We start from the raw sequence: 25,788 nt of genomic DNA, 5'->3' as shown, positions 1-25,788 counted from the left end.
GACTCAAAAAGTGAAAACGATTATAACACTGTTGAAAAAAAGCCGTGAAATAGGGTTGAATTTGAAAGTGTCTGCAATTCTGCCCAGACACGATAGGAGGGAGTATATGATGAGAGCCTTGTCGATCAATTCGGCCCTGGAAAGATTGTGCAAGGCTCAAGGGGTAGAATTTTTTTCAGCCTGGACTGTACTTGTTAACAGGAGAGATTGCTTCTACAGGGATGGGATACACTTAAATAGAAAGGGTGCAAGAATATTTGCTGATGCTATCGAGGCAGTGTTAGATGGGTCGTAAAACTGCTAGCTTGGGGGGAGACAAAGACGAATAGATTAACAGTAGCCACTGGCAGAGGTGAAAGAGATTCTTGCACTGCTTCTATTGGAATGAGCAGAAGCCTGAAAAACAAGATGCAGGATATTTCAGAGAATGCCGGGAGTCATTGCGGTACAAGTAAACACATGGGTTGTGTTAGAGTAGCTAAGAATAGAAATAGGTGCATGTATACTTGCGTGTACACCAATGCTAGGAGTTTAGTAAATAAATTTGATGAATTTGAGGTATTGCTCAAAACATCAAAGGCAGATATTGTTGGGATATCAGAGACGTGGTGTCACACAGATATAAGGAATGCAGAACTGCAATTTGGGGAGTACAACGTCTACAGAAAGGATAGACTGGATAGGAAGGGAGGAGGGGTTATGCTATTAGTTAAGAAATACATAAAATCCAAGGAAGTGAAGCCAGTGGACATCGCTGGACAGTGCAGTGTCGAGTCAGTTTGGTGTGACATAAGCATTGGGAGATCAAAATTGAGAGTAGGAGTGTGCTATAGGCCTAATGACTCTGATGAGTATAATAAGAAACTGTACAGGGAAATAGAGTGGGCCAGTAAATCAGAGAGTCTTATAATGGGAGATTTTAATTTCCCAGATATTGACTGGAATTTGGGGGCTGGTCACTCACACACTAGCAAGGCTTTTGTGGATTTATTGGATGATTGTTTTCTACATCAGCATGTTCAGGAGGCAACTAGAGGGAAGAATACTCTTGATTTGATTATCAGTAGTGATTCTTCATGCATTAAGAATCTGCAGATAAATGAACCACTAGGTGGCAGTGATCACAGTGTGCTGAAGTGGGATTTACTCAAAGAGGTAACTACCATTAGGGGTAAAGGGAAGGGTTATTGCTTTCATAAAGGCGACTACGATGGACTGAGACAGTATTTAAATTCTATACAATGGGACCAACTGATGATGTTACCAACAGCAAATGCAAAATGGGAAGCATTCAAAAAACTTATCTTGGAAGCTACTAGGCTACACATACCAACTAAGAAATATTGTTCAAGGTTTAGGCCTAAATGGATGTCAGATGAACTGATGAGGCATATGGCAGAGAAGAAACATGCATGGGATACATACAAATTAACACATGACACAGAAGCCTATGATAGATACAAGTTGATCTGTAACCAAGTTACAAAGGAGGTTAGGCAGGCGAAGGCAGATTACGAGAAATCTTTGGCAAGGGATGCAAAGAAAAACAGCAAAGAGTTCTTTACTTATGTAAACTCTAGAAGGAAGGGGATGAATCAGATTGGTCCACTTGATATTGATGGGTCAACTGTTGATGATCCTGCTCAGGTAACTAACAAACTAAATGAATATTTTGCATCCACATTCACACATGAGGAGTTATTTAGCGAGGGGAAAGCCAAAGGTGTATTCAACTCTAGCAGTAAGCTAGAGAATCTTGTAATAACTGAGAGTAAAGTGGAGGAGAAATTGTTGAAGATAAACACAAGAAAGGCACCCGGGGTGGATGGGATCTATCCAGTTATATTAAAGGAGGCAGCAGAGGAAGTAAGCAAACCCTTAGCCATAATTATGAGAGCTTCCTTGGACTCAGGGGAGGTACCCACAGACTGGAGATGTGCAAATGTCACCCCAATTCACAAAGGAGGATCAAAGGCTGACACAAGTAATTATAGACCTGTGAGTTTAACTTCTGTTCCAGGAAAATTAATGGAGGCACTAGTTAAAGAAGCACTGCAGGATCATTTAGACAAGACTTCAGCTATAACTCGGACACAGCATGGTTTTGTTAAGGGGAAGTCTTGCCTGACCAATTTGATTGGATACTATGATGCAGTCACAAAGGAACTGGATGCAGGGAATAACTTTTATATTATATACTTGGATCTTAGAAAGGCTTTTGATACTGTTGCACATGGAAGACTGCTGCACAAATTGGAGCAGTGTGGCATTGGAGGCAAATTGCTGCTGTGGATAAAGGGGTGGCTGATGGGGAGAAGACATAGAGTGGTAATCAATGGACACTGCTTGTCGTGGACTAATGTTATTAGTGGAGTCCCTCAGGGCTCAGTGTTGGGTCCATTATTGTTTTCTGTATTCATAAATGATATTGATGAGGGTATATCAAGCTTAATGTCGAAGTTTGCAGACGATACAAAGGTAGGCAGGGTTGTCAAGTACACTACTGACACTATGCTGCTGCAACAGGATCTGGAAAGGTTGAGCAGATGGGCTGAGAGGTGGCAAATGAAGTTTAACATTGACAAATGTAAAGTACTACACATGGGAAACAGCAACCCCAAGAGCAACGTATCAACTCTGTGGTACTACACTGACAGTGGTAGAGAATGAAAGGGACCTGGGGGTGGTTGTGCAGGCAGATATGAAGTTCTCTGAGCAGTGCAGACGGGCTGCAAGAGTAGCTCATGGTGTATTGTCAATGATATATAGGAATTTTTCTAGCAGGGATAAGGAGGTGATTATTCCCTTGTATAAGGCAATGGTCAGGCCACACCTAAAGTACTGTATACAGGTCTGGAGGCCTCATTTCAAGAAGGATGTAGAGCTGCTGGAACGAGTACAGAGAAGGGCAACAAGATTAGTGAATGGAACAAAGGGGTGCTCTTATAAAGAAAGGCTTAAGTTTTGCAAATTACAGTGTCTGGAGACTATGCACCAGCGAGGTGATATGATAGAGGTGTATAAAGCCTTGAATGGTTTGAGCATGCTGATGGGATTCTTCCTCTTGCTCAGAATAATCACCTGTGAGGGCATAAATTCAAATTGAGGAAAGACAGATGTAGGATAGACGTGCGGAAATTTGCCTTTAGCCAGCGGGTGGTTGGTTGGTGGAACAGACTTCCATCCCTTGTCGTGGAAGTTGATAGCCTAAATAAGTTTAAGGCTCAGCTGGACAGATATTTTGAACGAACAGAGGGGTGAAGTGGAAGTGGTTTTTTTTTGGTTTTTTTTGGCTGATGCTGCATAAGCTTGCTTTCTTGCCTCAAATACCTCTACTAATGCTAATGCTAATAAACCTATACCCAACTCTTTGGTTCCAAGTTTACAGCCCTTTTTGCATTCCAGAAGTTATTCAATAAGAAATGCTTCTTTTTCTTTGGGTAGGGAAATCACATCACAACAGAATAGGTAGGTAGGTGAGTATAAAAGTTTATTACAGTGTGCATATTCCGAATTTATTATGAAATAGTATTTTACTTGTCATAATTGGAACTTCTTACCATAAAATTGGTTCTAAATTCAGTTCGTTGGTGGGGGAGTAATAATGTGCATTTGAAGTGAAAATGGAAACTTATTCATACTGAGAGATGACAGTTATGCATCTTGTATATGGACTTATGGACTTGATGGTGTAACTTGGCTACAGCTAGACATGTGTATATAGAAAGGTTTCTGAATTGTAATATGTCAGTTAAGAAGACCTTTCAGAGAATAGATGAGGATCTTTGAGATACAGGATCATTCAGAGTTTCGGGTGGTGATAGATCAGTCAGCAACAGAATTGTTAGGTTGAGGGAGTTTGTGCTTTGATGATCTAAATTACATTGAAGAAATTCTTGTTGTTGTTATTTGGTTTTTAGGAGCATTAGCAGCTAAGGCCATATTTCTCCGGGAATATGCGGTGGTCATTCCCTGACCTTTCCACATCCTCTGTATTTGGTGGTTGTGGGCTTGAACTCCGGTCTAATCAAGAAGCATGTGCTATGCAATGCTGCTCCTGGCTACGGAGGCGCCGAAATTCTTGTGATAGCATTTGAAGGATATCAGCAGAGGCTGTAGGACATGCAACTTTGGAGAATTTACAAAAACAGCAGCTTTATCTTATCACATTCAAAGATTATAGAGCCTTACCAAGGCCAATTTTCTACCACAAGAAGGTTTTGCAGTCCTCTTTTCTACCCTTCTTGTTGTTTTTTCAATGAAGATTCTTCACAAGAATTAATATGATCAATTTTCACAACACTGATGACTGAGCAGAAGAAAATCTGCATGCCATCGTCTAGTTAAGGAACTAGTAACAGTTAGCATTAGCAGAGGCATATGATGCAAGAAAGCAAACTTATACAGCATCAACCAAAAAAAGAAACCTTCCTATTTCACCCATCCATCCATTCACTCCAAAAGTTTTACCTTGAATTTATCTAGTTTTACCTTGAATTTATTTAAGCTATTCAACTACCACAACGACAGATGGAAACTTATTCCAGTAATCGACAGCCCACTGGCTAATGGCAAATTTCTGCACATCTATTCTACATCTCTTTTCTCGGTTTCAATTTATGCCCCCTCAGGTTCGTAATCTGAGCAAAAGAGGAAGAATCTCATCAGCATTGAGCTTGGTCAGACAATTCTAAACCTTAATGCCTCAATCAGTCCACCTCACAGGTAACTAGTCTCCAGTCGCTGCTTTTTTTTTTTTTTTTTTTTGTTAATTGTTGCCGCATCAGCTTCTGTGGCCATAATGCACCTCCCAAAGTTTTTGCATTTTACTCTGATCCAAGCCCAAGAGGTGGGATTCGAACCCGCAACTTTTGGGTTGCCAAGTAGGCACTTTACCCACCTGGCTAGCCCCGGTCAGCCCTCCAGTTGCTGAATTTTGCAGAACTTAAACCTTTCTTGGTAAGACCAAACCTTTGTTCCACTCACCAATCTCCTTGCCCTTCTCTGTACTCGTTCCAGCAGCTCTACATCCTTCCTAAAATGAGGCCTCCAGAACTGTATGCAGTACTCAAGGTGTGGCCTGACCATTGCCTTATACAAGGGGTTAATCCTCTCCTTATCCCTGCTAGCAAAATTCCTGTAGATCATTGACAAGACCTCATGAGTTACTCTTGCAGCCTGTCTGCACTGCTCAGACGGCTTCTTTTCTGACTGCACAATTACCCCAGGTCTTTTTCATTCTCCACTATCCTGAGTGTAGTACTGCACGGTTGGTACATTACTCTGGGGTTACTGCTATCCATATGCAATACTTTGCATTTGTCAATGTACAACTTCAGTTGCCACCTCTCAGCCCATCTGCTCAACTTTTCTAGATCTTGTTGCATTAGCATGCTGTCATTAACAACCTGCCAACCTTTGTATCGTCCACAGACTTGGACATTAAGCCTGATATACCTTCATCAATATCATTGATAAATACAGAAAACAACAATGGGCCCAACACCAAACTCTGGGGGGCTCCACTAATAACATTAGTCCATGAAGAGCAGTCCATTGATTACCACTCTGTGTCTTCTTCCACTCAACCATCCCTTTATCCATAGCAGCAACTTGCCCTTAATGTCATACTGCTGCAATTTTTACAGTAGACTTCCATGTGCAACAATATCAAAAGCTTCCCTAAAATCCAAGTATATGATATCAAAATTATTTTTTACATTCATTTCTTTTGTGACCACATCATAATATACGGTCAAATTAGTCAGACCAGACCAGACTTACCCCTAACAAACCCATGCTGTGTCCGAACTATAACTGCAACCTTGTCTAGATGATCCTGCAGTGCTTCTTTAAATGGTGACTCCATTATATTCCCCAAACAGAAGCTGAACTAACAGGTCTAATTGCTCTTGTCACCCTTTGATCCCAATTTGTGAATTGGGGGCACATTAGCATATCTCCAGTCTGTGGGGATCCCCTCTGAGTCTATGGATGCTCTCATAATCGTGGCTGAGGGTTGGCTTACTTCCTTTGCTGCTTCCTTTAATATAACTGGATAGATCCCATTCACCCCAGATGTCTTTTTTACGTTTAACTTCAACAATTTCTCTTCCACTTTGCTCTCAGTTATTACAAAATCCTTTAGCTCCCTGTTAGAGTTTGATAAACTTCTGACATTCTCCTCCTTAATAACTCCTCATGTGAATGTAGAAGCAAAATACTCATTCAGTTTGTCAGCTACCTGAGCAGGATCATCAACAGTTGCACCATCAATATCAGGTGGACCAATGTGATTCATCCCCTTCCTTCTAGAGTTTACATAAGTAAAGAAGTCTTTGCTGTTCCTCTTTGCATCCTTTGCCAAAGGTTTCTCGTAATCCGCCTTCGCTTGTCTGACTTACTTTGTGACTTGATTATAGACCAGCTTATATCTAGCATTGGCTTCTGTGTCTCCTGATAATTTATATGCATCCTGTGCATTTTTCTTCTCTGCCACCAGTCTCATTAGTTCATCTGACATCCATTTAGGTCTAAACCTTGAACAGTATTTCTTAGTTGGTATGAAGAGTCTAGTAGCTTCCAAGATTAATTCCTATTTAGAATTTGCTGTTGGTAGCATCATCAGTTGGCCCCACTGTATAGAATTTAAAAACTGTCTGAGACTACTGTAATCACTTTTACGAAAGCAAAAACCATTCCCATTACTCCTGATGGTACTTACATCTTTGAGTAAATTCCACATCCATACACTGTGGTTACTGCCACCTAGTGGTTCCTTTATCTGCAGATTCCTAATGCATGAATAATCACTGCTGGTAATTATCAAGAGTATTACTCTATCTGGTTGCCTCTCAAATACACTGTTGTAGAAAACGATCATCCAATAAATCCACAGAACTCTGGTTAGTCTGGAAGTGACCAACCCTCGAGGTCTAGTCAGGGCCTAACTTGAGGATATATGTGTGCCCTAGGCAAAAGTATTTTGCCTAGGGCACACATATATCCTGTAAAAATGTTTATTATGAAATGACTTTTAATATTTTTGGGTTAATAATAATAATGACGAATGGATAGGTTTTGGTGCCATTTTGTGAAGTCCTAGCACCAATGGCACATTCAAAGGCAAGTATATGGGGTTGCGTATGATTGTCATGTATAATTTTTGGGTCTTGGCTAGGAAAAAGTTCTTTTCCTGTAAAAAGGATTACTGGGCTAAAGTCTGATAATGCCACCCATATATGCAAGCATTCACACATGCTGCAATAAGTCAGTTCGTGCACTTATCTATACTCCAACGAACTCACCAATGGCTAAAGAAAAATTGTGCGGAATGAATACGAAGGTAACTCTGAAAGTTTCCAGAAAACGGTATTTTGTGCAGCCGTAATTGCCAAGGAAGAACAGTTGTCTCCTTATTCGTAGTTTTAAGGTTCTCACAGCAGCAGTGAGCACTATGGTCGAATTTTGTGTTTTTTGAATTGTAAATAAAACAAATTATTTTATGATTTGAGAGGACCAGGCCCTGTGATTTTACTAGCCCTAGGCAATTGCCTTGTTTGCCTGCAGATAAGATACCGTAGTTAATATCTGGAAAGTTAAAATCCCCCATTATAAGACAGTCTGATTTACTGGCCCACTCTATTTCTCTGTGCAGTTGTTCATTGTACTCATCGTAGTCATTATGCCTATAACACACTCCTACTCTCAATTTTGCTTTCCCAGTGCTTGTCACACCAAATTGACTCAAAATTGCACTCTCCACCCATGTCAACTGGATGCACTTCCTTAGATTTTGTGTTTTTCTTAACTAATAGCATAACTAATACCCTGTCTATCCTTTCTGTACACATTGTAATCCCCAAATTCCATTTCTGCATTCCTTATATCTGTGTGACACCATGTGTTTGATATCCCAACAGTATCTGCCTTTGATGTCTTGACCTGCACCTCAAATTCATCAAATTTATTTACTCAACTCCTAGCATTGGTGTACATGCAAGTATGCATGCATTTGTTGTTCTTACTCTCCGTTACTCTAACACAGCCCATGTATTTACTTGTTCCATGATGACTGCCAGCAGTCCTTGAAATCCCCAGCACCTTGCTTTTCTTGCCAGGGTCATTATTTCTGTTTAAATACAATTTAATTAATTAACAATGACAATTAATAAAGTTAATAAATTTAATTGATTAATTGACAGTACTACACTAAACTAATGCAGTGATACGTACTATGCTATCTAGTTTTATGTTATACCTTACACTATCAAGTTCAAGATATACACTATCAAGTTATGCTATTCTGCAACAAACACAATGTTAAATTAGTTATATCCTTAGCTAAATACAAAAGATATATGCCTAACAAGTGATTAAAACATTCAAACTACTTATTAATCACAGTTAAAACCCTGCTATACTTCTGCACTACTGGTTATTTACTACAATATTCGTACCAAAACACCGATTTAACAGCAGTATGAGCAGTGAGCCATAACTTACAAAATCACTGGCTAAATTTAAAATATAAACACTACTAAGCTGATTTAATCCATTTGTAAAACACAATTTAATATTAATCACAGTTAAGTAGAAAACACAATTAATCAAGAATACGGTAAAAATTTCCAAAAAACTTATCCTTTTGCAAGAGCCCAAAAAGTCTGCGACTTTGGAAACGAGTTGTAGACTTGTTTCCAAACCCAGTTTAATATTAATCTATGAATAGGAATTATTGCTGACTGCTTAATCAGCCTGGATGGGAAATAACTAGAGAATTCTATTCTGAAAGAAACCTTTTTAATTATACTTAAATTATATATATATATAATATAAGTCAGCCTTAAATATTTGTGGAGAGTTGAATTATTTTATGAGGAACACTGCAGATGTTAATGCTTGAATTGAAAGGAAGGGGATTAGGTCAGTTGCTCAAGTTTTTATAATTCAGAAAATATAAAATTATAATAGAATTCCTAAAAAAGAACAAAGTCTTAGGAAACATAGTGTTTACAGATGACACACACTGATGTCTCATTAGCAATTCTGAACATACACCGATGAGCCAAAACATTATGACCACCTACCTAATATGATGTCGGTCCTTCACGTGCAGCCAAAACTGCTCATAGCCCTCAAGACATGGACACTACAAGATTTCTAAATGTGTTTTGTGGTATCTGGTACCAACATGTAACCTGTAACTCCTGTAAGGTCAGTAGTTGAGACGCCACAGGTCGGAGTTGCTGTTCCAACACAAACCACAGATGCACAATGGGATTGATATCTGGGGAATTTGGAGGGCAGAGAAATACCTGGAAGTCTTCCTAATGTTCCGAGAACCAATTGTTGTTGTTGTTGTTGTTTGGTTTTTAGGAGCATTAGCAACTACGGCCATATTGCTCCGGGATATACGGTGGTCATTCCCTGACCTTTCCGCATCCTCTGTATTTGGTGGTGACGGGCTCAAACCCCAGTCTAATCAAGAAGCGTGTGCTACGCACTGCTGCTCCTTCCCACCTGGCTATGGAGGCGCCCCGAGAACCAGTTTCGAACAATCTGGGCTGTGTGGCATGGTACATTATCCTGCTGGAAGACCATTGCCATGAAAAGTTACACCTGGTCAGCATGATGTTTAGGTAGGTGGTAGACATCAGAGTGCCCGGCACATGGATGACTGGACCCAGGGTATCCCAGCAGAACATCGCCAAAAGCATGACACTGCTGCCACTGGCTTGTTTTCATCCCATGCATCCAGGCATCATCACTTCCCCAGGTAAACAACGCACACGTACCCGGCCGTCCACATGGTGCAACAGGAAACGATTCATTGGACCAGACAATCTTCTTCCAATCACTCAAGGTCCAGTTTTGATGCTCGCGTGCCCATTGTAAGCACTGTCACCAGTGAACCATGGTTAGCATGGCACTCAGAGTGGCCTGCGGCTATGCTGCCCCATTTTCAGCAGGGTTCGATGTACTGTGTGTTGTGGCACATTACTCCCATCACCAGCATTCCAATTACTGGCGAATTGCGCCACAGTCACCCTTATGTTGCTATGTACCATCCAGGAGAACCTTCGCTCACCTCGAGCATCGATGAGCCGTGGTCGTCCAACACCTCACCGGCGGTTCGTGGGGTTTTCTCTCCTCGGGCCACTTTTGGTAGGTACTACCATGGCTGACCGTGAGCATCTCACCAGCCGTGCCGTTTTGGATATGCTCTGACCCAGTCGTCTGGCCATTACAATTTGGCCTTTGTCAAACTCACTTAAGTCCGCTGCCTTTCCCATCTGAAGAACAAGAGTAACACTGATTAATGGAGCTCAGTATCAGATGTTTTTTTATACCGTGTCCCAACCTGTGCACGTGCCGTACTTCACCTGCAGTTGCTTCAATTTGCATAACAATTCACTTGTCATTAATGTTTTGGCTCATCGGTGTACAGTCTAATAGATCAGTTTTTAGTTGTGTGCTGATGTTTTTGGACATGTTTAATTTGTAATTGCACAGTTTTAACTGACAGAGATGTGTTTTGAATTCTACTATTTATTTATCATTAGAAATACCATTAAACAGAAATTATTCTTTCACCCTATTTTATTTTATCTTATTTTATTGGTATCTTATTTTAGTAGTACAAAACAGTACTATTTAACTTACCTTAACAGAGCAGGCATGCCAAGGAAGAAATTTTATTAACTCTATTCTCTTTCATAAGGCTATGATGCTTTCTTTGATGTAATTATCCAATTTATCAGTTGTATCCATGATAGACAGTAATTTTTGTTTAATATTGTAATGGCTTTTTAACACATCAGTACTGAACACTCTCTGAACATCATACAAACTGTTGATGTTTTTTTTTTTACTGCAGCTGCTGCAAAGAGTATTACAAAAAAAAGAAAAAGCAAATGTTTTGTATATAGTGGCTGGTAGAATGAACTGTGATTTGCAGCTGTAAGAAATAGCACATTGCGATATCAGATTCACTGGTGGATTTGATAAACAGTACGTTACACAGTTACTTGAAGTTTTTATGAATTCAAGAAAAGTCTTTATTAAAATCCCCTCCCTCTAATTTCTTCAATTTGCCAAACCTCAAATATTCATGTATAGATTTTTCAACTCAAGTTTTTAGTTTGTGAATTAATAGGATTATTGCAACAGAATATGAGCTTCCTCAAGATAAGTTCTTCTTAAAACAATTCTCTTATTCTAAAGAAAAGCAGACACAAAATATATTGAGAAGGTGGTTGGAGTTGGAGTGGGGGGTGAATGGCCACAAACAGAGGAGGATAGTTTATGAAATTTGTCTTTATTTAAGCTTCAGCTGAAATATGTTAAATTTATATAATATAGTAATTAATTAATCTTGGTTAATTACTATATTGATCTATAAGCTTAAGACCATAAATTTTATCATTAATTTAAACGTTTTTGATTCACTAATGCAGAGATTCCCAAACTTTCTTGGTTTGTGGCTTTCGACTTTTTAATAATCCGATTGTGTGTGTGTGTGTGTGTGTGTGTGTGTGTGTGTGTGTGTGTGTGTGTGTGTGTGTGTGTGTGTGTGTGTGTGTGTGTGTGTGTGTGTGTTAAAAAAAATGTTATATGATTGTTATTATAATAATAAATTATAAACAAAATTACAATTCATAATACAAATTATACATACTTATATCATAATTTTATTCTTTATATAGAGGTACTAAATAAACATCAATTATAGATCACCACAAAATTAAAAAGATACAGTATAATGGATACTGTAACCTTTTTATAATGAAATATAAATATATAAATTTAAAAAAAAAAAGTTTAAGTAACTTAAACCCAAATTACATGGCACCCCCCGGAATGTTGTTGTGGCACACTAGTGTGCCACGGCACCCTGGTTGAAAACCACTGCACTAATGGATAAGTACACATGTTCATTATAACAACTTACGGCAGTTGATAAATGTGCACCAAAGTTAACAATGAGTTGTGCATTTTTTTCCGTAGCTTATGTTTAAATAAACTTAGTCCTGAGGACACATACAAGGCTCTTTCTCTCGAATAATTTACAATATTAAATCCATGTTTTTATTATTATGCATGAATAATGTGGTTACCATTTTAAAATAATATAAATATGATTTTACTGTCATTATTACCATTATGATTGGATATTTATTCCTGTTCCCTAGGGTATTATTCCAGAGTCAATACTTGACAGCGTGAAAGAATTATTTGTGTTATCAAACCGGGTGGAATCAGCAAAATTAGAAGCAGAAAATTTACCTGTTGTAGATATAAACAAACTTGATTTGCAGTGGTTGCAAGTACTAGCTGAAGGTTGGGCCACTCCACTTAAAGGCTTCATGCGAGAAAGAGAATATCTGCAGTGCATGCACTTTGGCTGTCTGTTGGATGGTTAGTTCTAAAATTTTAAAGATTATTTAGTGGCATTAGGCTAGTAGTAAAAAAATTGTTTCTAGTGACAAATTATTTTAGTTATGTTATTGTATTTTAGTTAATACAAAGAAAATCTCATCTTTATTTATTTTTTTATTTTCTGTCAGAGCTTATAAAACCTCACTCATGTTTTCTCTAAGGATCCAGTTATCAAACTCTGTAGCCCAGATATAGGTGCCCTTTTTCCAATCTTTGTATTTTTTCTTGGTGTCCTCCACTCCCAGACACAGTATTTCTATTGTGGTCTCAATTGTCTTATACAGTATTTCTTATCTTTTCCTATTTTGACTTTAGAGTGGGATTATTGTCAAAAATACAATTAAAATCTAAATTTCATTTTTAAAAAAAATTAAATTAAAAAAAAAAAACATAAATATTAAAAACTGTATGAAAGTAAAAATTATATATATATATACAGGGTGTCTCAGAAATATTGGTACAAACGTTTAGGGGAGGTAGGTAACACCTAAAGGAATGTGAATCACATAGGAACCCGTAACCGGAAACATCATCGTAAGTCGGTACACAGCGCTGTTCATCAGTTCGTGAGGGGGAAAATTTCTGGTTTACTCATTCAAGCAGTAGTCGCTGCACGAAGAGCATGCATCGATATACGAACTGTGAGCTGGCAGACATGCACCTAGTGTATGGGTTTGCAGAGGCCGATGGATGAGCCGCTCAACGAATTTATGGAGAACGCTTCCCAGGCAGACATGTACCGGACCACCGTTTGTTTTTGCATGTGCATCAAAATTCGTGTGATTATGAGTCACTTGGAGGTAACAGGAGTAGTGCGGGCAGACCACGTTCGAAGCAAACTCTCGCCATGGAAGAAAGTGTGTTGAATGCTGCCCAGAATAATCCTACTACCAGCACACGTGCTGTTGCCTCTGCCTTAGGAGTGTCTCGTTGCAGTGTACAGCGTGTCTGGCACAACGATTCCTTACATCCCTTTCATCTCCAAAGGGTTCAGTTACTGCTCCCCCAAGATCATCCTGCACGTGTGGCTTTTGCGCAGTGGTTTCTCCAAGAGAGTGTTCAAGACTTGAATTTTCCAGCCTATGTTTTGTTCACGGATGAGGCTTATTTCACTCGGGAAGGCTTATTCAATCAGCACAATGCTCGTGTGTGGGCTCACGACAACCCACACGGTGTGTGCCCCCATGTGGCACAACATCGCTTCGCAATAAATGTGTGGGCAGGTATGGTCGGTGACTGCTTAGTCGGCCCATACCTGTTACCATTCCGCATGAACTCTGCTCAATATTGAATCTTTCTTGAACAAATTCTACCAGGGTTACTTGACGATGTTCCAGCAAATGTGAGACGCAACACTTGGTTTCAACATGACGGGGCGCCTGCCCATTATGGAAGGTGTGTTCGTGACCATTTGAACAGGCGTTTTGGGTGTCACTGGATTGGCCGTGGTGGACCCGTTGCCTGGCCCTCACGCTCACCTGATTTATCGAGCCTTGATTTCTTTCTGTGGGGGGCCCCTCAAATCTATCGTGTGTGAATCGCCTGTGGAGACGGAAATGTATCCTGGGGTGAGACTCGTCTGCGTTACTGCTACTGTCAAAGAAACTCCAGGTGTGTTCGACTGTGTCTACCAATCCATGCTGCGTTGGTGTCACTCATGCATCGCGTCTCATGGTGGAACCTTCGAGCATCTGTTGTAACATCATGAAATACATCCATCTCGTACTCCATTGTTAATATTATGTCAAATAAATGTTTGCCACTAATTACTGTCTTGTGTCATTTCTGCTTCTTGTGCCTCTGCTACTACTTTCCCGTGACGTTTCCGGTTATGGGTTCCTATACGATTCACATTCCTTTAGATGTTACCTACCTCCCCTAAGGCCCCGAGTGACAAGCGAATTACTTCCTGCGAATATATAGTGCTCTACCAAAGTGTTATAGTTTCAATTCTTTTCTAGCGTCACCTGTTCTTTTGTTTACTTAAAGAGGTTCTGTACTTTAAAGGACAAAAGTAAGAACCGAGAGAGGAAATCTACCTTTCTTTTTTATTCTATACAGGGTGTTTCAGTTAAACGTTTCAGAACTTCTAAGAGGGGTAGGGTACATCCTGACAACTCGAAATCATATAGCAATGTGGGGTCGGAAATGCTTTCCTGAAGCGGTGTTGTACACAGAAGCACCATAAAGAAAAGAGACCGTAAGTGAGAAATCGTTTTAATAATACATGAAAAGAAGCAAAAGGTACATGGATTAAAGTAAGTGTTCGAAGTTTCTTCCACGGGCTACAATGCACGCCTCACATCTCCGACGCATGGACATCCGAACATTCTGGAATACTCCAGGCGAATTTCGAATTTCTTCGGCAGCTACTGCGATTCTTGCAACCAGCTCCTCAGCATTGTCAACAGGGGTGTCATAAACTAGCGATTTCATATGACCCCAGAAATAAAAATCAAGACATGATAGGTCGGGTGACCGAGCAGGCCAACGCACGGGACCACCACGTCCGATCCACTGTTGACCAAATGTGACATCCAGGTAGTTACGAACATCTCCGCTATAATGGGCAGGGGCTCCATCGTGTTGGAACCACATTGTCTGTTGCGTCGATGCAGAAATCTGTTCATCTCTCAAAAGTTGTGGCAATACTTGCTGCAGAAAGATCAAGTGGATAGGTCCGTTAGACGACACGGTAACAGGTAAGGTCCGATGAGGTGATCTCCCATAATACCGGCCCATACATTGACCGAAAATCGAATCTGTGCTGCACGACGTCGTATTGCATGCGGGTTCTCGACCGCCCAGATATGGTCGTTATGCGTGTTGAAAATTCCTTCCCTTGTGAAGGATGCCTCATCGGAAAACAACACTTCAGCAGGAAAAAGGGGATTTGTAGCACATTTTCCAAGGTACCACTGTGCGAAAGCAATACGAGGTGCATAATCCTCCGGTTGCTGTGTCTGGACACGCTGCACGTGAAACGGATGCATGTCTTGTTCTCGGAGAATCCTCCAGACACTGCAATGGGAAACCCCGACTGCGTTTGCTAGACTTCGTGTACTCGTTCTTGGATTCATTCCCCTGTACATGCTGCAGCACATTCTGTTCGACGGCTGGAGTCCGTGCTGTTCTTACCCTGTCCCTGTCAGCTCTTTCAAATGAACCTCTCTCAGCTAACCTCTGGTGCAGTCTTGCAAAGAAATTATGACTGGGAATACGCCTCGTCGGATATCGTTCCGTGTACAAACGCTGTGCGGCTGGCCCACTACAATTTGCAGCCCCGTACGCCAAATGCATATCGGCTAACTCTGCGTTCGTGTAATCATCCATCCTACTAACTTGGCGTTCTTGTTCAAGAAATTCGAAATTCGCCTGGAGTATTCCAGAATGTTCGGATGTCCATGCGTCGGAGATGTGAGGCGTGCATTGTAGCCCGTGGAAGAAACTTCGAACACTTACTTTAATCCATGTACCTTTTGCTTCTTTTCATGTATTATTAAAACGATTTCTCACTTACGGTCTCTTTTCTTTATGGTGCTTCTGTGTACAACGCCGCTTCAGGAAAGCATTTCCGATCCCACATTGCTATATGATTTCGAGTTGTCAGGATGTACCCTACCCCTCTTAGAAGTTCTGAAACGTTTAACTGAAACACCCTGTATATGCATTACTAACCCTTTATTTACTTCAACAACCGCTTGGTCACTGTTAACACCACTCCTGCCTCCACGTGGAGGGGCCGGTAACCTTGGGAATAAGACAACCCCCGGGGCTAAAAGGAGCAGAGATGGAAACAAGTGACCTTCCACGCTTAGAGCCGAAGAGCTGTCAAGCAAATGACATTCATGACACTGACCATGACTTCTCTCTATCGAAGAGAATGAAGAAAGACATTGGCAGACAGGAATTACCAGCATTCCTGATAATACATTCTCTGTCAACACAACCTGTGGGCAAGCTCTCCCCCTTTATCATTCAGAGATGCCTCGAACATGCCGCAGGTTCACCAAAAATGGTGAAACGTCTCCAATCTGGAGATTTATTAATAGAGACCACCAATCCTCGACACTCTGAACTATTATTAAGTCTGACATCCTTGAGTGGAATCCCAGTTCAAATCACACCACATAACACCCTCAATTCTTCAAAGGGAGTGATCACTGAATGGGATCTATTAAACGTTCCTGAAGATGAAATAGCCCAGGAACTTAAAGAACAAAAAGTCACTCAGGCAAAGAGGATCGTGATCCGAAAAGATGGCAGTTTAGTTCCTACCCGGAGTATAATATTAACTTTCAGTTCTCCAAACCTACCATCTTCAGTCAAGGTAGGATATTTAAACTGTCGCATTCGGCCATATATTCCGAACCCCCTAAGATGTTTTAAATGCCAGAAATTTGGCCATTCCCAGACAGCATGCCGTGGAGACGCAACATGTGCAAACTGTGGGTGTAAAACTCACACACAAACAGAATGTAAGGCACCAACCCCACAGTGTCCAAATTGCAAGGGCAGCCATCTGGCATACTCCAAAGACTGCGACCTCTGGAAGTTGGGGAAAAAGATACAAAAGTATAAAGTTGCCTACCAAGAGGCAAGAAAACAAGTAAGATTAAATAATCCAAAATGCACTTATGCCTCTGCTACTTATAGTCACCAGTCAGTAGCATGTCAGACAGAAGTGTCCATCCCTCCAGATACATCGATCTCAGACTGGGCTCGGTCAGTCCTCTTGGTCCAACATCCATCAAAGGCAGTCGATCAATGCAGTAATACGCCACTGACAATTCCATCCCAGAGACTTCCCCATTGTCAAGCAGCGGAAAAATTAGATCAGTTGAGGTGAAGCAATCTCACCCCTCAAACATGGACACTGATGATACCACCAACTCAGAAGATCTGCTTGAAATACATGCAGATGATGATATGGAAGAAGGCAATGACTCAAGACGCCCAAATTTTTCAAGAAAAGAAAAATCAAAACATGAAAGATATAAACAAGCCTCTCACAAAAAGCAAACAGACTCCTCTTCCGTTCACAAAACCAAATAATGGAACAAATCATACAATGGAATTGCAGAGGTTTTCGCAGCAATATTGATGATACCTATGAACTAATTAACCGTTACAATCCTGCTGCCATGTGCTTGCAAGAGACATCTAACAACAAAAATATCTGTTTCAGTCCAAAACTATACTATCTTCAGAAAAGATCGATCTGAAACTAACAGCCCCCATGGAGGAATAGCTATACTAGTGAAATCAGGAGTCCCCTCCAGGCACATTCCATTGCAAACACCATTAGAAGCTGTTGCTACCCGTGTAGTAATCGGTATCACACTGACACTAGCCTCAATTTATCTTCCGCCGAATCAATCATGTACAGTTCAGCAATTGTTAAATCTAATTTCTCAATTACCACCTCCTATTTGTTTACTAGGAGATTTTAATGGGCATCATCCATTATGGGGATCTCTGGTCTCAGACGGACGTGGTGAACTCATTGAAATGTTACTTGACCGAGAAAATTTGACACTATTGAATAATGGCTTACTGACATATATCCATTTTCCTACTGGGTCAACCAGTGCGATAGATCTCTCAATTTGCTCTCCGATCCTCTTCCCAACTATAGAGTGGGCAGTACATGACAATCCTCTAAATAGTGACCACTATCCACTGATCTGTAGTATTCAAACCACCCATTACAAACAAACTGAAACAAAAACAAAATGGAAATTTTCCCAAAGCAAACTGGACAAAATTTACCAGTCGTGTATCTTTTGATGATGACACCATAGAGTCTTCTGCTATTGACACTGTCACCGATCATATCACAATGCAGATACTAACAGCAGCAAAAGCCGCCATCCCACAGTCTCAAATAAGAAACCATCGGCATACCAATCACTGGTGGAATGGTGATTGTAATAAAGCGAAGAGAGAAAAAAAACAAAGCATGGAACACCTTCCACAAACATCCCACCACTGCCAACCTTATTAACTTCAAGAGACTGAGAGCCAAAGCTCGTTATATCCAGCGGAAGGCGAAAAAAGACTCGTGGATAAAATTTCCCTCCTCAATCAACAAATACTGATACCCGAATAATCTGGGAAAAAATAAACTAAATGGTAAATATCATAAGTTGCCTTCTCCTATTATTAATTGGAATGGGAAGGAGATCTCATCTGTTGATGAAATTGCCAATGCCCTAGGAACGGTGTTCTGTGAATTGCCGTCTCAACTGCATATCAACCATCTTTTCAAAAAATCAAAGCTGAAGCTGAGAAAAGGAAACTAAACTTCAAAACTGCATGTCCTTTTACCTATAGCCAACCACTCACGATATCTGAACTGAAAGAATCTATATATACCTCAAGAAACAGCTCTCCTGGCCCTGATGGAATCTACAATATAATGATTCAACACCTCAATCAGAAATCACTAATTTCATTGCTAAACTTTTACAATAGAATATTCTCAGAACATATATTCCCTACTTCCTGGCGACATTCTTACGTAATAGCCATACCTAAACCTGGAAAAGACCATTCGATTCCTAACAACTATAGACCAATTTCTCTAACCAGCTGCCTGAGTAAGACTTTGGAAAAAATAGTTCACCATCGACTCACCTGGTACCTTGAATCCGAAAACATAATCAGTAATAATCAGTTTGGCTTTCGGAAGAATAGATCTTCCCTAGACCTCATGACCAAAGCTGAATCCAACATAAGAAATGCATTCATCATAAATCAACATCTTGTCATGATATGCCTTGAATAGAGAAGGCCTTTGATACCACATGGCACTACGGTCCTAAGAGATCTCTGTTCTATTCATATGAGAGGCCATTTACCATATTTTATCTCAAACATACATTCAAGAAGAAGGAGTCCCACAAGGCTCTGTTCTTAGTGCCACTCTTGTTTTCAATACGAATAAACAACATCACAAACAGCATTCCAAATACCGTTGACTCGTATCTCTATGCAGATGATCTTACCATATCCTGCCATTCCCAGTATATGAACTATATTGAGAGGCATCTACAAATATCTATTAATAACATTGAATTATGGATTGCGCAAAATGGATACAAACTGTCAAGCCACAAATCTACAGCTATACATTTCTGCACGAAGCGTGCAATGCATCCTGAACCTGAGCTGCACTTGGCCGATCATCCACTACCAGTTGTGAACAGTATTCCCCTTGTAGGGCTAATTTTTGATAAGAAATTAAACTTCCAGGAGCACATCAAGTATCTAAGAACCACTTGCACAAAGAAAATGAATATACTCTGGGTCATCTCCAGTACATCTTGGGACGCCGATCGTTATACCCTGCTCCACTTATATAAATCTCTAATTAGATCTCGGTTAGACTACGGAGCACCTGTTTATGACTCAGCTAGGGAGAGCACCTTGGCCCGTCTTGCACCCATCCAACATTCTTCTCTTAGGATAGCCCTAGGTGCATATAGAACATCACCAGTTCAAAGTCTTTATGTTGAGGCTCACAAACCTCCACTTAGCATCAGAAGAAAGATGTTGCTGATAAACTACTCAGCTAAAATTAAGTCTGCCTACTCATCCGGTTTGGCCACTGTTGCATAATCCTCAATTGAAAACCCATTATACAAATAAACCTAGAACAATTCAACCTTCTGATATCAGACTGCAGAATCTCACAGAAAGCTGGAATATTCAGCTTGATAATATCATCAGAGAAAAAAAAGATCCGGATCCCGTGTGGACTAACTTCACACTTTCTTCTGATGAATACTTTGAGCAATGGGGTAAAGGCTCTATAGCAGATATTAACATCCAACAACTACATGTTGCTCACTCACAAAAGTACCCCCACTTTACCAAGATCTATACTGATGGTTCGAAGGCTGACAGTCATGTGGGTGCAGCTGCCGTCTTCCCTAATATAACTGTCTCAATTTCACTTCCAACCGAATGCAGCAGCTACACTGCTGAACTCCATGCCATTAAGCTTGCTCTGGAAAACATCTCGCTAATGTCAATAAATAAAAGTATAATATATACTGATTCACCGAGTGCTATCTTAGCTTTGAAAAGGACTTCCCCACCTAAAAATCCTTTATTAAAGCTCATAAAACATAAGCTGATGCGTCTTCATGAGCATCAGAAAACTGTTATCTTTTCATGGATCCCTGGCCACAGTGGTATTCCAGGAAACGAATGTGCAGACAGTGCTGCTAAGTATCCTTCCATCATATCCTCAACAAATGACCTAGTCCCATATTCTGATTATAGACATAACATACGGAGAATATCTATGGAACAATGGACACTTCTGTGGAAAATGCAAACAAATAACAAGCTATTTCAAATAAAACCTGAACCACAATTATGGACTTCTAGCCTTCGTAAAAATAGAAAAGAAGTAATCTTAGCCAGAAGTCGTATAGGTCACACTCACCTCACACATCCCTATCTGCTTACAGGAAATGATCCTCCGCAGTGTGCACACTGCTCGCAACCACTTACAATAAAACATATACTCCTTGAATGTAACTTGTTCAGCAATGCCCGACAAATGTCTTTTAGTTTCATTTCAGATCTACAGCAACCTCTCTCTCTGAATAGCATAATAGGTAAAGAAGCAAATCTCTCTGAATTCTTTTTCTATATAAAACAAATAAAAATGTATGACCGTTTCTAACTGCCCACCATGCAGTTATCATAAGTAACTCAATTAATTTGGAAGGTGCAATATGGCCTAAGTAGCTCTTGTGCCAGAAAACACCACAACAACAACAACAACCTCCCTTAACGTTTGTACCAATATTTTTGGTACAAATGTTGGGGGGGGGGGGTAGGAAACATGAAATTGGTTAAGAATATCAGAAATAGGAGTGAGCTCAGTGCCACTCCCTAAAGGACTGCCCAGGTCCACCAACACAATTTTTTCCTCCTGTGAAGACTTTCATCTGTAAAGATTTGTGCAAAGTTCAGTTTGTCACCTACATCAGCAGGATTATTTCCGAGAGCTATTTTCATCTGATTTCTTATGCACAGCCTAACCTCTTGTGTTTCTTTTTCCAGTTGCAAGTAGTAGTAGTAGTAGTAGTGGCATGTGATGCAAGAAAGCAAGTGTATGAGCTTATGCAGCATCAGCCAAAAAAAAAAAAATCACACCATTCCCTCCAAATGCCTGTCCAGTTCCTCCTTAAATTTATTCAACCTATCAACTTCCACAACGACAGATGGAAGTTTGTTCCAGCAATTAACCACCTGCTGGCTAAAGGCAAATTTACGCACATCTATTCTACATGTGAACTGTGCTTTCACTTTATGTATAAGCTGTTGTAGTTTTCTGTTTTTAGCTGAATAAGAAATTTTTGACCATCTATAATATTATTTGACCAGAGATTGCTCCCCCCCCCCCCTTTTTTTTTTTTTTTTTTTCGGTTCTGGTGTTCTTTCCCCTAATATTATTTAACATTTCTCTTTATTGCAGGAAGTAAGACTTTCCAGTTGTCTAGAGCATTTTACTGTAGTGAGTTTGTGCAATGGTGTAAAATTCCAATAGAAGTATTTATCACAGCTGTCACTTTGGTTGCGATTGTTTTTAATGATTCACATTTTTAAACTTACTTTGAGAAGCTCTTGTTTTCCTAGCAAATCACAGTTTAAAATGTCTATTTTTTTTTTTTTTTTTTAATTTATTTTGTTACTTGCTATTATTTTTTGCCAGATTGTGAGGACATGGTTCGTCTATCAGATCTCTTCATGGTACTTAAATTCAAATTCTTTTAAGTATTAGTTGTCAAATCCTAAATACAATCTCATTATATTTCCATGACTTTTTTTTATTACAGGCAACCTCCATAAAACACGGTACTTCTACAACAAGGTTTCGCTCTAACACGGTTTGAGAATTGCTGGAAATCTCACACAACGCTGCATTTTTGTGCTGGGGAAACCCTGCTATTATGTTAGATGTAATTTTCAACATTTCCATTCCTTTTTGTGAATCCCTGACTCACTAGTTGTTATCGCCTTCATGATATTTTTCTAATGCAGATTTCTGGAGGTCACTACCATAAAACAATAAAAACAATTTGCAGTTTCCAGTTTCTTTTCTGTTAGTGTAATCATTATAAATGGGTAGTAAACTTAATCATCTTTTTTTTTTTTTTTTTTTTATGAAAACCCCAAACACGAAAGGTATCAAAACTTATAGTACTTAGTACCGTGCATGGGTTGAAGGAGAAGTATGGGGGGAGGGGGATGCCAGAAACTTTGCTCTAGAGACTAAACACGGGTTTCACCACTTCAAGCCTCCAATAAGCAAAGTGGTGGTATTTCACCGGTTGATGAAAGTCATCTACCACTTCTTACATTTACTATAGCACTGATAGCTGGAATTCTGTGGGTTTTCACGTTATTATGGTGAAATGTGTTCCCCTTCTGTGAAATATTCAATCATATACAAAAACACAAATAAATTTTCAGAAACTCATTACTCCGTACCGTGTTCGTTGCAATTTGTGTGTGCCATGTTCTTTGTTATTAATTGCTTATCATTTTTACTGTTTTAAATTTTACAACCAAAAAAAAAAAAGTCAGTGAACAGAAATATCAATTAGTAGTACATATTACAGTACGTATTGATTAAGCTATGTATGTAAGCGTAAATTTATTTTTATTTTGCTAATTAGAAAATATTCTTCCAATTTTCACATATCATTTAAACTGGGGTCAACTGTATTTTGTTGGAAGATCCCTGGCTTAGGTTCTGTGCTATTGAACTTGTGCTTGTTTGAGACCCTAAAACATAATTGTTACTTCCAAAGTGCAGTTTGTGACTTTTAAAGAGAGCAGAAGGTACACGAAATCTAAATGCTGCAGAAGAGATTGTGCTTAGCATCGATGAAGAGGAAGAAAATTAAATGAATGTACATATAAGTATTACAGTTTGTAAGGTAAAACGTTTGTTCAGTTATTACTATTTAAGTTACTACTATTATAAAAATAAAGTTAAAATATTAAGTTATTGCTACTGATGATATATTAAGGAATCCTTGTGCTGTGATGTAACAACTAGATCGTAGGTATAGCTTAGCTTAATTATCAGCACTCACCTCATAGTAATCCACTTAGTTTTGACGACTTCAACAGGTTTTTAAGAATACAGATATCAAGTTAATATTTACATCTTATAATAAATTAGGTTCTAAATTTAATTCATACAAGACAACATATGAATATGTGACACAGGATTATAATAACATTATATATTTGATTAGATGTCAATCAGATTGTCAAGCATGTTACATTGGTAGTACAACAACTAAATTTGTGACTTCAAAAATTTTTAACACACGTGCCTACTACCATTTTAATAGCTTCAAATCTAATTTATTGGGTACAGAACTAACCCATGTTCAATCTTATAATCATAACCCGCTCGTCGATTCGGCTATTACAGTAGTTAAGCTAATTTCCAGTTATAAAATTCTTCAAAATGAAGCTCTCGTCATTGAGTGGTTTAAGCGTCGCACATCGTTCAACATATTAAACAAGAAGATTCCAACCAAATTCTCCCCTATTTGGAATTTAGCACGTATAAAGTTTCCACGTGCACTGAAATGCATTTCGGGAAATTAACCAGTATATAACATACTTCATGTGTTCTCTTTCCACTATAGCTAACTGAAGACGGTTTCGAAAGTCGCTCATGCGCAGCTATTAGCTTTCATCTCACTTTTATTTTATTTTTAATACATAATTTTAATTAGACAACTGTAGAATGGAATGTGCACTTTCCTTTCTTAGGCAAATTTTAACAATTTTTAAATTCATAATTTCTTTAAGTTAAAAAAATAGCTACTAATCGGAATTTTAAAATTTCATAACTACTATGTAAGTGTTGAAACTTTCATCAAACTAAGCGGATTACTGTGAGGTGAGTGCTGATAATTAAGCTAAGCTATACCTGCGATCTAGTTATTACTACTATAAAAATTAAGTTTCTGATAGTTATAAAAAAAATGGCATGTTTTTATTAGCTTTTGGAACGTAACAACCCTTTTTGTACTGGTTCTTTTTTTTTTTTTTTTTTTATGAAAACCCCAAACACGAAAGGTATCAAAACCTATAGTACTTAGTACCGTGCATGGGTTGAAGGAGAAGTATGGGGGGAGGGGGATGCCAGAAACTTTGCTCTAGAGACTAAACATGGGTTTCACCACTTCAAGCCTCCAATAAGCAAAGTGGTGGTATTTCACCGGTTGATGAAAGTCATCTACCACCGTATAACACGGTTTCTCATTACATGAGATTTTGTAGGAACCAAACTACTGTATTATACAAGGGTTACCTGTATTTGTATATTAGTGAAAATATTTTATTCTGGAATCCCTTGTTTGACTTAAAATTTGTGAGTCTTCCCCAGAGTTACATTAAGCAATACTAATCCTCTTTAAGATATTTTCATAGATTTTGCCTGGCATACTACATATACCAAGTAAAAATCTTTGGTCTACCCATTAAAATCAAGGCAATTGCAGAGGTATTTTTGGCATAAATTCCTCTGCAATTGCCAAATTCAGTGTTATTTCCCATTTTATATTGGTATAATTAATGCAGTCTCACTCTTCTAAAACTTTTATTCAGGAAACAACCTCTCAACTCTATGAATTTACCCTAAACAATTCTTTGACACCATGTTGCTATTTTCCTTCCAACTTTCAGCATTTCAACTTAAATGTCAAGATGAAATTATCAGTGGCATTTTCTACTGAACAGCAGTGATAGTATTCAAAATTTCTGCCATTTTAATCTTTTTCTCTCTGAAGCTTCTTCATTTAGCCATTCATCAAGGTATTTAATTCAAACCTTTAAAATATAAAATATCCTTCTCTTCTGTTTTAAAATGGAACACTCCTTCCCATTCTGAGAATTTTAACTAAAATATTTCCAGTGTGTGTGTGTGTGTGTGTGTGTGTGTGTGTGTGTGTGTGTGTGTGTGTGTGTGTTACAAATAAATTAGCCCTCTTACACTTTTCTTTGTTGCTCTAAGGAAGTAATAGTTTCATTTCCAAAAAGTTCTTAATTTTTTTTCTTTTCTGTAGCTGTTTCTTTGACTTCTTTGGACCATCATGAAGTTCTCAACTTCCTCTTACAGATTGTTTTGCAGCTTTACCTAAATTCTCTTTAATTTTTGCCATTCTTCATCTGTTTTGGCATCTGGAATGTTATTGAACTTTTTAGTAAGAAAGTTGGTTAGACTTTACAACCTGGTAAAAAAAAAAAACAAAAAAACTTGGTACTCCCTTGCAATTGATTGTTGCAAATAGCAGT

The 25,788-nt window shown here is 39.1% G+C and overlaps 1 protein-coding gene across 3 annotated transcripts in view; it reads left to right on the top strand.

Moving 5' to 3' along the window:
• The window catches only part of Papss (3'-phosphoadenosine 5'-phosphosulfate synthase), a 139,936-nt gene that overhangs the window by 97,741 nt on the left and 16,407 nt on the right, over positions 1 to 25,788 (top strand). For all 3 annotated transcript variants that reach the window (XM_090378166.1, XM_090378167.1, XM_090378168.1), the window contains exon 6: positions 12,195 to 12,420. In XM_090378166.1, coding sequence (XP_090234292.1) covers positions 12,195 to 12,420 — 226 coding nt within the window. The remainder of the gene's footprint in view (positions 1 to 12,194; positions 12,421 to 25,788) is intronic.

Source organism: Mastigoproctus giganteus, chromosome 7 (assembly GCF_048544385.1).
Source record: "Mastigoproctus giganteus isolate SK-2022 chromosome 7, ASM4854438v1, whole genome shotgun sequence".
Lineage (NCBI taxonomy): Eukaryota > Metazoa > Arthropoda > Arachnida > Uropygi > Thelyphonidae > Mastigoproctus > Mastigoproctus giganteus.
The sequence above is the reverse complement of the archived record's forward strand: the minus strand, read 5'-3'. Positions and strand labels throughout refer to the sequence as shown.